At 45.4% G+C, this 11,909-nt stretch overlaps 1 protein-coding gene across 3 annotated transcripts in view; it reads right to left on the bottom strand.

Moving 5' to 3' along the window:
- Mybl2 (MYB proto-oncogene like 2) overlaps positions 1 to 11,909 on the bottom strand; it is a 36,170-nt gene continuing 24,261 nt past the window's right edge. For all 3 annotated transcript variants that reach the window (XM_090352856.1, XM_090352857.1, XM_090352858.1), the window contains 6 exons: positions 10,529 to 10,668; positions 5,658 to 5,757; positions 3,832 to 3,948; positions 2,588 to 2,689; positions 940 to 1,086; positions 1 to 416 (listed from right to left, as the gene is read on the bottom strand). In XM_090352856.1, coding sequence (XP_090208982.1) covers positions 288 to 416; positions 940 to 1,086; positions 2,588 to 2,689; positions 3,832 to 3,948; positions 5,658 to 5,757; positions 10,529 to 10,668 — 735 coding nt within the window. In that variant the 3' untranslated portion in view covers positions 1 to 287. The remainder of the gene's footprint in view (positions 417 to 939; positions 1,087 to 2,587; positions 2,690 to 3,831; positions 3,949 to 5,657; positions 5,758 to 10,528; positions 10,669 to 11,909) is intronic.

The raw sequence follows: 11,909 nt of genomic DNA, 5'->3' as shown, positions 1-11,909 counted from the left end.
GGTCTGTGATGGGGTCAGGCCCGATCAAAATTTGGGAGGTGTTGACAAGGGGAGGGGACAGGCAAGCTCAGGAGTGAGACTGGATTGTTAGCACCAGGAGCTGCCCGCAACTAGAATTGGTGAAAGGTCAGTGTGTGGCATTTCTGCCACCGCCTGAGCAGTCTGGGGAGAGGATGGCAACAGAACGCCCCTGCAAGTGATCACCTGAGAGATTCTCACTGCAGGCTCTTCTCTGTTTCCACCCCAGCCCCTGTAAACATGAGACATGGGCTTCCCCTCCGAGCCTCTCAGGACAGGATGAGGGTCCGAGATGTGTGACTGGGCTTCAGGCGGCCCAGGAGCTGCCGGGCCTTCTCCTGCATGAAGAGCTGGTCCTTGGTCCCGCCACAGGCCACTATCTTCCAGGCACTGGTCATCTGGGAGAGAGCAAGAAGGTTACCATCTAGGTGGGACTGTGTATTCCCAATAAACCCTAGTAGGAGGGGTAGGAGACTGTTTCTCTGATACACCTCAGTTGGAAGACATCTGTAAAGCAGGAAGCTGGGCCAGATAGATGCTCCAAGGTGGCATCTAACAGCTTCCTGAAAAGCCAAAGCCAGTCAGGCCTGTAAGGATGCTGAGATGGGAGCAGCCCAGGCAGAAGTAAACATGCACATCAACACACAAATCAAAAACGATGACAATGATTTAGTAATGACTGAGCCTCAGCCACAGAAAGGGAATACCAGGGTTGAGGAGTCTCTTCATAGTGAGGTCAGGGAAGGCTTCCCTAGGGAAGCTGTTTTCAAACTGGGATCAGAAGAAAAGTTAATCATACAAACACAGCCACAGGAAGGCAGCAGCAGGAGCTGTGGGGAAGGCAACAGAAAAGCCTATGCAAAGTCCCTGGGGATGGAATGGTTAGCAAGAGCAGACCTAAGGAAGCAGGCCGACACTCACAGGGGCAGGGATTGGCAAGTGGCTCCGGGACTTCTGGATTGGTGTCACCTTCTCAGGTTTGGCCTGAAGGAAGCCCTGATTCAGCAGGCTATTCTCCTCTTTAATAGGCAGGGTGAGGCTGGAAGAGCTGGATGGGACATGTGCAGGCTGAAATCACAATCACAATCAAGTCAGTCAATACTTAAAGAGGGAGAGGAAAGGGAAGAAGGAAAAGGTCAGAAAGGGGAAGTAGAGAAGAAAGAACAACAAAATATTTCAGCATTATCACTTGGCTATTGGAAGTTTGGGCAGGATGATAATGAATTTTAAACAAGATCACTATTTGCTTTTGTTTTGTTTTGCCGGTCCTGGGCTTAAGCTCAGGGCCTGAGCACCATCCTTGGGCTTTCAAGGCCAGTGCTCAACCACTTTAACTGCAGAACCACTTCTGGCTTTTTCAATGTATGTGGTACTGAGGAATTGAACCTGGGTCTTTGTGTATGTTAAGTAAGAACTTTACCACTAGGCCAACTCCCAAATCACTTTCTTAAAGCATCAAGTAAACACTTGTGAAGTGCCAGAGCCTAGCATCTAGCATACACTTAGCAACTGTCCACTCATTTCACATGTAGTCAGTCTAGTCAAGGTGCTCCTCTGCTCTGACAGCCCCAGAGCACCCACATACACACAAAGGGACACAGTATGGACCTAAAATCCTGGGGAGTCACATCTCACACTTGTATAGCCTCCATTGCCAATATTGATGATTTGCCTTCCCTTTTGGGGGGAGTACTGGAGACTAAATTTACGGATTCACACTTGCTACAGAACCACTCAAGCCAGTCTGAGTCCTTTTGTTTTTGCCCAGAGCGGGCCTTAGACCAAGACATTCCTCCTCTCTACCTCCTAAGCAGCTGGGATTACAGCTTGGGCTGACCTTTGACAGCCATGAAACTGGGATGCAAGATTCTAGGCAGCAACTAACTGGTGGTGTAAGACTCAAGCCCAGTTTAGTGTCCTCCTCACCACTCAGTATTTTGCTTTCTGATCATTCCTTCACATGTTCATCTCAGCGGCAAGGTACATGCTTAGCATGTGTGACACTCTAGATTCCATTTTCATTTTTTTTTTTTTTTTTTTTGCTAGTTCTGGGCTTGAGCACTGTTCTTGGACTTCAAGGCTAGAGCTTTACCACTTGAGCCACAGCACCACTTCCAGCTTTTTTCTATGTATGTGGTACCGAGGAATTGAACCTGGATCTTTGTGCATGCTAGGCAAATACTCTACCACTAGGCTAAACTCCTGACCCTAGATTCCATTTTCTATATGTGAAATAAATAAACAAATGAAAAAGGGAACCAAGTCCCCAGCCTGGCAGAGATCCCTTGACACAGGGACCATGAGGACAGAAGTACCCAACCACCAAGCTTTGTCTGAAAGCTGATCACCTGAGTCTCTAAAGCATGATGTTAGAGCAATACAGCTCTTGCCCAAAGAAACAAAGCAGAGCTGTGAAGTGAAAGTTGGGATAGGGCCCAGATCTTTTGAAGCTCAGCTGGAGAAACAACTAGACAGCTCCAGAGGCCTAAGATGTTCAGGGAGCCACCCTCCCCAAGGTAGAATATGGCTCAGTGGTTCTGGGGCAGGGTGATCCTAACTGGCCCCTTACCAAGGACAGTGTCTTGGGCAGTGTTGACATCAGCTTCCCATCTTCGTCCACAATGTCAAGGGCTAGAGACTTCCGGACTTTCTTGATGGGGCTGCGCCGCATCTGCGGGTCAGGGAGGAAGGAAGTTGTTTAGAGGGCAATGGGGATCCCTGGGGCCAGTGCTCCATGACCACGCTTGCAAACTACCTCAGAGCCAGGTCCCACAGCAGTGGAAACTTCATGGCCTACTCTTGAGACTTGTTCTTGGGGTAGGGGGTTCCAGGGTACTTCAGTTCCTTTAAACTCCTCTGATCTTGACAGACTCCTACTCTGTCAGACTGCAGTAGCAAGGAGGACCCAACCCAAATGTCCACTCACCAAGAAAATTGCTCTTCACCCCTGAGAAGCCTTCATCACAAACATATCCCTAGAGATGCCTGGCAGATAATCATCCAAGTGACACCTACAGCACTCAACCAACAAGACCACAGATGTATTACCTCCTACCAGGATACCCAGCCCTACCCTGTACTGCCTGGAATGGAAGCAGGACAGGACCCATATGCTCCAAAATCTAGAAAGGGTCCTTGCAGGCCTGGGTCAGGTTTTCTTCACCTACATAAAAGGGTCCCACCTCAGCCCAACTGCCTGATTTCTCCCTCCAGGAGAGCAATCTGGGAAAAGGAACCCACCTAGCCTGGGAGAGATAAATCCAATTGTGGTGTCTGGCATCTGTGCTAGCTTAGGGATAGTCCCTTCCCTGTTCCTCTCATCCCAATGTCCTTGTCAACATTACCTCAGTGGAATGAGTTTTCCCACCCCAAGTCCATTCTCACATCCAGGCTGTACCCACTCATGTGGCTAACTCTTCATCCAGGTAAAGAAAGCCCTTAGGAGTCTGGGCGTCTTTCACTATCTTTCATCCAATGTGACTCAGATGGTCAAAGATGTCCCTCACATGTCTGTGTCTATCTGCTGACCTCTAGGATTATCTGGGTCCTAATCATGTGTGCACTGGCTATTCCCAGCCTGTGGCCCACTCTAGAGGTCCAATCACAGTACTGGAATCCTAAGTGAACTATCCAAGAGGGAAGAGGAAAGGTGTAGGTAAGGCACCAGGGCCTGACTTTTGTCAGTTTTGTTAATAAGGCACCTCACTTTTACCTCCTTTCCCCTGGCTATGCCTCTCACCATGGCTATAACACCTCCCCCCCCTCCATGCTGACCTGGTTAGCAACAGGGGCTGCCCATCCCTGCAGTCTTACCCCAGGCTTCTTCTTCTGCTTCTCAGGCCTCACGACATTGTCTTCAATGATGAGTTCCATGCCAGCCTCAGAGCGGAGCACTTCCTTCAAATCCTCCTCCAGGTGTGGGGTCTGGGGCTACAGGCAAGGGCAGTGCGCGTGAAACTGGGTGGATATGGGACTTAGGGCAAACTAGTCACCTCTGGGCAAGCCAGGGGGAAGGCATGTGCCAGTTGCTAACCTCTAATGCATCATTTACAACTTTAACTGTCCAGCCCTGCACAAGTAGACTTGATTCCAAGAGTCTGCATGGCCAAAAGCAGACTCCTGCTCACAGTAAATCTACACAGCCCTGTGTAGTAACTGTTGTGTGTTTTACAGGGTAGAAATTCAGGCTCAGAAATTAAGAGCCTACCCAAGGCCATAGCTGTTCTAGCAATGTAAGTTCTCAAGCCCGCTGTGCTCTGAAATCTTATCCATATGCAGCAGTGGGGTGAGAGGGGCTATGGCAAAATAATCACTTGAACCCAGGAGTTTGAGACTCATCTCAAACAGAGGGTGGAGGAGTAACTGGGTATGTATGGTAACACACATCTGAAATTCAAGCATTTGGGAAGCTAAGGCCAGGAGATCTTCATAGTAAGTATCAAAACAAAACCCAACAAAAATAATAACTTGGAGCTGCTGAAAACTCAGGTCCCCTCAATTCCACACTAATAGGGATATTCAGGGGTCCTCTTGAACTTATGAGACCTGGGAATTCAAGGCTACCTCTCTAGCCACAGATAGAAAAGAGCAGGGGGGAAGGAGGCTCCTGAGACTGAGATGTTTAGGGCAAGGTTGACACCTCTAATGTCATCCAAAAAGGCCATGAATAGTTGCCCAAGGAAAAGTATGTGTAGATAACACAAAGGCAGAGACACCCACACTTACTAACTCCTGATCACACACACCAGTCCCTAAAACCCCACTGAGCTGAGTCAGCTCCTGTGGGACAAGGGATCCAGCCACCCCTCTACTGCACGAGGCAGACAAGAAGCACCGTAGAGGTTTGTCCAGTCGACTGAAACTTGCTCTGTATCCCTGCTGTCGTCCTCCTCTTCCACCCACTTCTCAATTTCACTTGTCAGAAAATAGGCAAGCATGGTCATCCCATCATCTAGGAGGGATGTGAGTAAGTATGCTGCCAGAGGAAGATGCCCTGGGTATCCTCACTGCAGGCTATAAGTGGTTCCCCGGGTTCTCTTAAGAATTATAAGTTGACAAAAAGTTCTGATGTGAAGAACCACCTGCTATTTCTGGGAATTGACATGAGATCTGAGACATCCAGCCCTTTCCCTGCCCTCCAGTTCCCTCCCAGCTGAGCATTTCGTTTCTTGTGTGTCCTGTGTTTGATGTCTGCTTCCACCGTCCTACATGCTGCTGCTCCAGGATATACCACCGTCTTTACCACCAGCCAGTGCCTGCCTGTCACACTTAAATGTCAACTGGATGGTAGCAAGTACCAGCCTTCAGGTGCCCTCTCATTAAAAGGAGATGTTTGAGCCGGTAGTTTGGCCTAGTGGTAGCGTGCTTGCCTAGCAGGCACGAAGACCCGGGTTTGATTCCTCGGTACCACATACATAGAAAAAAAGCCAAAAATGGTGCTGAGGCTCAAGGGTAGAGTTCTAGCCTTGAGAAAGTCCAAGGACAGTGCTCAGGCCCTGAGCTTAAGCCCAGGACTGGCAAAAAAAAAAAAAAAGGAGATGTTTGCATGTTCTCTTGGGAGAGGAATCCAGAGGAAAGGCTCTGAAAACCACAAATGTGGATGCTACTACAGCAATCTGCACAGTGACCAAGTCACATACCAGAGGTTTCAGTGGTCCGTACTTCTCCAGGGCATTCTTGAACGGGGTTGGCGTGTGGGGAGTGTTGTCCATGGAGTACTTCTGATCTGGGGTTACAAACCTGCCAAGCACCGGAAGGAAGCAGCTCACCAACAGGAGAGGGCAAGACTCATACTTTCCTTCCCCCCAACTCCAAGCCCAGTGTTAGAAAGCACCGCACATGAGGGCTCTCAGCATTATACTAATGTAACAACCCACCCCTCTGCCTTGTTCCCAGGTACAGATCAGGGGGCCCAGAAAAGGGGCCATTCTCAGTAACAGAAAGGACAAGAAAGAGGAGTCATCTGCCCCCAGTGGTTGAAAGAAAATGCTGCACAATTGTGGTCAGACTCAACAAGAGATCTTCCAGAAGCTTCAGAGCCATCGAGGGGTAGGGGAAGATCAGCCCTACATTGTCTCTCTCTAGAGTGCATAGTGAGCAGGCACAAGAGTAAGAGGGTGAGGTCAGCATCTCCCCAAGTCTTGTCAAACCACCTTAGTGTAGGCAGAAAGGCAGAGGGAATGTTTAGCCATGTGAAATATGGGAGCAGCCTGACTCAAAAGCAGAACCAGAGCCTCTTCTAGCAGATACAAACCTTCCTGTGCATTCAGCCTGCAATGGAAAAGCTGGCTGGAAAGTGGGAAGAGGCAGAAACTGTACCAGAGAACTAGGACTTAGGGCTATGGCAAACTAGCTTTACTAACAGGTAGATCCTAAAAGGACCTCTGTGAGGACCTGCTCGGCTTGGTTGCTAAAGAAACTTCTTAGCTGACTTTCAAGGCCATCACCAGAGTAATGAGGGGACACACCACTAGTCACACTGGGAATGGAGGCCACCTCCCAGATACCTGGTCAATCCCCTACCATTCCATGGGAGACTTTAAAAGCTAGAACAAATACAGACCATTTTACTTCTTCAGAATCTAGAGATTAGGAAGGGATACACACAATCTCTTCCCAATCTTCATTATCTCCCAGAGGGATACACCCTCTCCACAGGGAGGAATAGTAAAAAGAAGAGCACAAGTAAATGTGAACACAAGTAAATGTGATTTGGCTCGAAGACAGAACGCTTGCGTAGCATACAGGAGGTCCTGGGTTCCATCCCGTGTACTGAAAACAAACCTTGGGAATATGTCATGAAAAGGAACATGTAAGATTTCTTGGAAAAAGAAGACAATGCTATAAGTTAGAGGGTTAGACAGGCATCTGCAGAAAGTTAACAATTCTTGCAGAGGTCAAAGAAAGGACTTAAAATGGACAAACTGGAAAATAAAGGAGAATGAAGTTTAAAAAAAAAAAGGTAATAGAAATACCACATCTACATATAGCTTGACAAATGTGAAAAATAACTAAAAGGGGAAAAATATATAAGAATCCAGACAGAAGTGGCAGGATACAAAATTAACCTGCAAAAGTCAGTAGCCTTCTTGTACACCAACAATACACAAACAGAAGGCCAAATCAAGAAAGTGATCCCATTTGCAATAGCCCCCAAAAGAATTAAATACTTAGGAATTAACTTAACCAAAGATGTAAGGGAATTATTTAATGGAAACTATAAAAGCCTAACAAAAAAAATCAAAGAGGACACCAGGAAATGGAAAGACATCCCATGCTCATGGGTAAGGAGAACCAATATAGTGAAAATGCCCACACTGCCAAAATTGATATACAAATTCAATGCAATCCCCATCAAAATCCCAAAGACATTCTTTACTGAAATAGAAGATATAATCCAGGGGGCCGGGAGTTTAGCCTAGTGGTAGAGTGCTTGCCTAGCATGCATGAAGACCCGGGTTTGATTCCTCAGTACCACATACATAGAAAAATGCTGGAAATGGTGCTGAGGCTCAAGTGGTAGAGCTCTAGCCTTGAGAGAGTCCAAGGACAGGACTCAGGCCCTGAGCTCAAGCCCAGGACTGGCAAAAAAAAAAAAAAAAGAAGAAGAAGAGGAGGAGGAAGAGGAGGAGGAGGAGGAGGAGGAGGAGGAGGAGGAGGAGGAGGAGGAGGAAGAAGAAGATATAATTCAAAGGTTCATATGAAACAAGAAAAGACCTAGAATAGCCAAAACAATTCTAGGCAAAAAGAGCAATGCAAGTGGTATTACAATACCAGACTTTAAAATGTACTATAGAGCCATAACAACAAAAACAGTTTGGTATTGGCACAAAAATAGACCAGAAGATCAATGGAAGAGAATAGAAGATCCAGAAATAGAACCACATACCTATAGTAAACTTGTATTTAACAAAGGAGCCAAAGGTATACAGTGGAACAAACAAAGCCTATTCAATTATTGGTGTTGGCAAAGCTGGGCAGCCACATGCAGAAAACTAAAAATTGACCCTAGCCTTTTGCCATGCACAATCATTAACTCAAAATGGATCAAAGATTTCAATATCAGACTGGAAACCTTGAAACTGCTACACAATAGAATTGGAGCAACACTGGAACTCATAGGCACAGGCAAAAACTTCCTGAACAGAAATCCCAAGGTCACAACAGATTGGAGAGAGACTTGATAGATGGGACTACCTAAAAATTAAGTTTCTGCACAGATAAAAGCATAGCTACTAAAGTAGAAAGATAGCCAACCAACTGGGAAAAGATATTTACCTATACTACATCAGACAAATGCTTAATAACCAATATCTACAGGAAACTCAAGAAACTAATCCCCCCCAAAATCAACAAATCAATCACTAAATGGGCAAGGGAACTAAAGAGAGACTCATCAAAAGAAGAGGTTAAAATGGCAGAAAAAGCATATGAGAAAATGCTCATCATCCATGGTCATAAAGGAAATGCAAGTAAAAACCTTAAGATACCACCTTATCCCAATTAGAATGGCCAAGATTTTGAACTCAAGACAATGACAGATGCTGGCAGGGTTGTGGAGAAAAAGGAACCCTATTGTGCTGCTGGTGGGATTATAAGCAAGTTCAGCCACTCTGGAAACAGTGTGGAGGTTTCTTAAGGAACTGAAAATAGATCTTTCCTACGATCCTGCCATACCACTCCTGGGCATCTATCCTGAACATCATAACCCAGGATATGATAAGGACACCTATTCCGCTTTGTTCATCTCTGCACTATTCACTATTAATTTTAGCCATTATTCTTTCATGACATTTATATATTTTTTTCATTAGAACCATTAGGATTAACCAAAGTTCTTTTCAAGTTCCAAGCTTGTAATTCTAACATTCCTGCCGTATTTGCATGTCATTCTGATCCTTGTTCTGTCTCTTCAAACTGTGCTTTTGCCTTTTAGTATGCCACGTGATTTTATCTCCAATTTTTTTAAGAAATTGTTAATATAAAGTAATATATAGAAGGATTACAATTACATAATTTAGGTAATGAGTACATTTATTTTTGGATAATGTTATGCTTTTCCCTACTGTCCCTATACACAAGTTGATACCAAAATGTATGTATGTATGTACATACTTATTTGTCAGTCCTGGGACTTGAACATAGGGCCTGGGCACTGTCCCTGAACCTGAGCTACAGCACCATTTCAGGCTTTTTCTGAGTAGTTTATTGGAGATAAACTAAGAGTCTCCTGGACTTTTCTGTCCAGGATGGATTTGAACTGTGAACTTCAGATCTCAGCCTCCTGAGTAGCTAGGATTATAGGCACGAGCCACTGGCACCCAACTTGATGCCAGAATTTAAACATCATGCCTCAATCTCTTAATAACCCTATAATCAGCCTCATAAGGACCAAACTATTGGAGTGATTCAACTATATCCAAGCATAAAGCTCTAAAAAATGCAGGAATGCAAAGAAAATCCATCACTTCCCAACATTTAAAACTCACAGCCTGGCACTGACTAAATGCTACTGACATGAGAAAGAAAAGGAGAGGGAAATTACAAGGTTTTCTGTGTGTCTAAGACTCCAATCTAAATGGAGAAACACTTTCTTGTAAGATATATCTTTGTAGATTAACTGTTAAAAGACTGATTTCTGACTGATTCATAAATGACATCTTGTTGCAGGGGGCTAAATTACTGAACAGCCAAACAAGGATGCAAATGCATTACTGAAACCCTTCAAAAAAGGCTGCCAGCAGGCCACAAGAGAACCAGTGTGCTCTAACTCCCAAGGCAGGATGAAAGCCCAGGGGCTAATAGGCCAGGGCTCAAACTGAATGGACTGGCACTTATCTATGAAAGGGGAGAGATTTTTGGGTTTTAGTGTGTGACAACTTGGACTCTTTCCTAAGATTACAAAACTATCAAATTAAAAACTGAAAACACAGACAAGATAAAAGAATGGCATTCGCAGGAAAGTGGATGAATCTAGAGCGAATCATGTTGAGTGAGACAAGTCAAGACCTAAGGAACAAAAGGTGCATGGTAACCTTAATATGTGGCTATTAAATACAAACAGTACAAGAGCGAGGACTCAATATTTGCGTACCTAATGCTATGGACATGGTAATGGAAATATAAACATAACTATATAGACATAAAAAACTTATGACTCTATAGACATAATGTTTTATTACATAGATTATTATGTATCTATGACATCCAAACCCTCAGCCTAATTTTGATTATGTTCTAAAATCTATGTGCCAGTGATTGTATATAGAGATTCCCTTCTCGAATACTTGCTTGTTAAACACGTCATTTCAAATATGATATAAAAATCAATGTTAATAAATTCTTTAAGTAAAAAAAAAAAAACCTGAAAACAAAGAAGGTAATGCAGTAGAACACTGATAGAAATGAAGCGCTGTGGTAACTAGCAAGGAGAATGAGCTCCTGAACCTGTGCAAGTTTTCTTCCCCAGAATTCTTCCCACTGGGGCTAGAGCAGGGATCACTGCACTTACGCAGCATGCTTCTGGTGCAGAGGTGTCTTGTCCCGGTGCAGGGGCGTGGTGACTACCACCTTCTGGCTGCACACTGGAGTGGATGTTAGCGAGGGGCTCTCCAGCTCGAGGGTGTCCTGTTTGTTCCAGAAGTTCAGAAACTGCCAGGCAAAGAGGCAAAATGAGACAAGCCCACATAAAAGCAGAGGTGACCCTTAGGAACCCCTCTCGAAAAATTGCTTCTGTGAGGCTGAGGGCTCTCCTGACGTGTGGGGCACTAGCCAACAGCTAGAGATGGGTAGGAGTTCACCAAGTAGGTACTTCCAATTCGAACACCTAGCTTTTGACTCGGGGTGGTTAAGACAATGAAAACTGAAACTCTTGTCCAAAAGAAATAAAATCACTTCTTAACTGACAGGACAGTGATACTGAACATGCTCTCAAGGTGAGGTACTAAGGTACCACCATGAGCTCAGGTCTCTCTGAGACAGGTCAGCCACCACACCCATCATTCAGAGCAAACAGAGGAGCCCAGAGCTGATTTCCTTCTCCGGCCAGCAGCCCAGCAGCCCTCATATGGAGTGCCCTTCTCAGATTCAGGTACAGAAGTACTAATAGCCAGCACCTCTGGGTGGAGGTGTATTTGGAGAGGGAGACTTTACAGAGGTAAGCAACTTGAAATGAAGTCATTAGGGTGAGCCCAAACCCAGTGACTAAAATCCTTATGAGATTACACAAGTAAAGTCTTACAAAAGAGATTAGGACAAAGTTACTTAAGGACCTGAGTCTCTTTATCTCCAATTAACCTCTAGAAAATGGGAAGTGGGGCTTGGCTCAAGGGTAGGGCGGTAGCCTTGAGCTGAAAAGCTCAGGGACAGTGCCCAGGCAGAGTTCAAGCCCCATGACCCATCCCCCCCCACCCAAATGAGGAAAGAGGCTTCAGAGGAACATAAGGCTACTAACATCTTGATCTTGGGCTTCCAATCCCCAGAGTTGTGAGAATACATTCTGTTGCCCAAGTCATCTACCCATAGTACTGGCATGGTGGCCCTAGTAAACTGACAAGTCTTCTTAGAAACCCCACGAGCCACCTCAATTCCTCCATAGCAGATGACCTTCATTTTTAGTACAACACCATTGAGGCTTATTTTCTGCGATAGCCACAACCTCACAGGAAGACACAGACCCAACAAGAAGCAAAGCCTCCATTAGGGACAGGGGAAACTGCAAGATAGGCTGCAGCAAACCTTCACAGACTCCCAAGTTACCCCTAATATCTCTAAGATATGCCCCATTCCCATCCCACTCTGCCCAAACTCACATCCCCAATGTGTTTCCTGTTCCCAAATCTTTGCCCAAGGTGCCCAAGGGCACAGAGGAAAGGAAATCTTGCTCCACCATG

Source organism: Megascapheus bottae, chromosome 18 (genome assembly GCF_031878675.1).
Source record: "Megascapheus bottae isolate mThoBot1 chromosome 18, mThoBot2.hap1, whole genome shotgun sequence".
Lineage (NCBI taxonomy): Eukaryota > Metazoa > Chordata > Mammalia > Rodentia > Geomyidae > Megascapheus > Megascapheus bottae.
The sequence above is the reverse complement of the archived record's forward strand: the minus strand, read 5'-3'. Positions and strand labels throughout refer to the sequence as shown.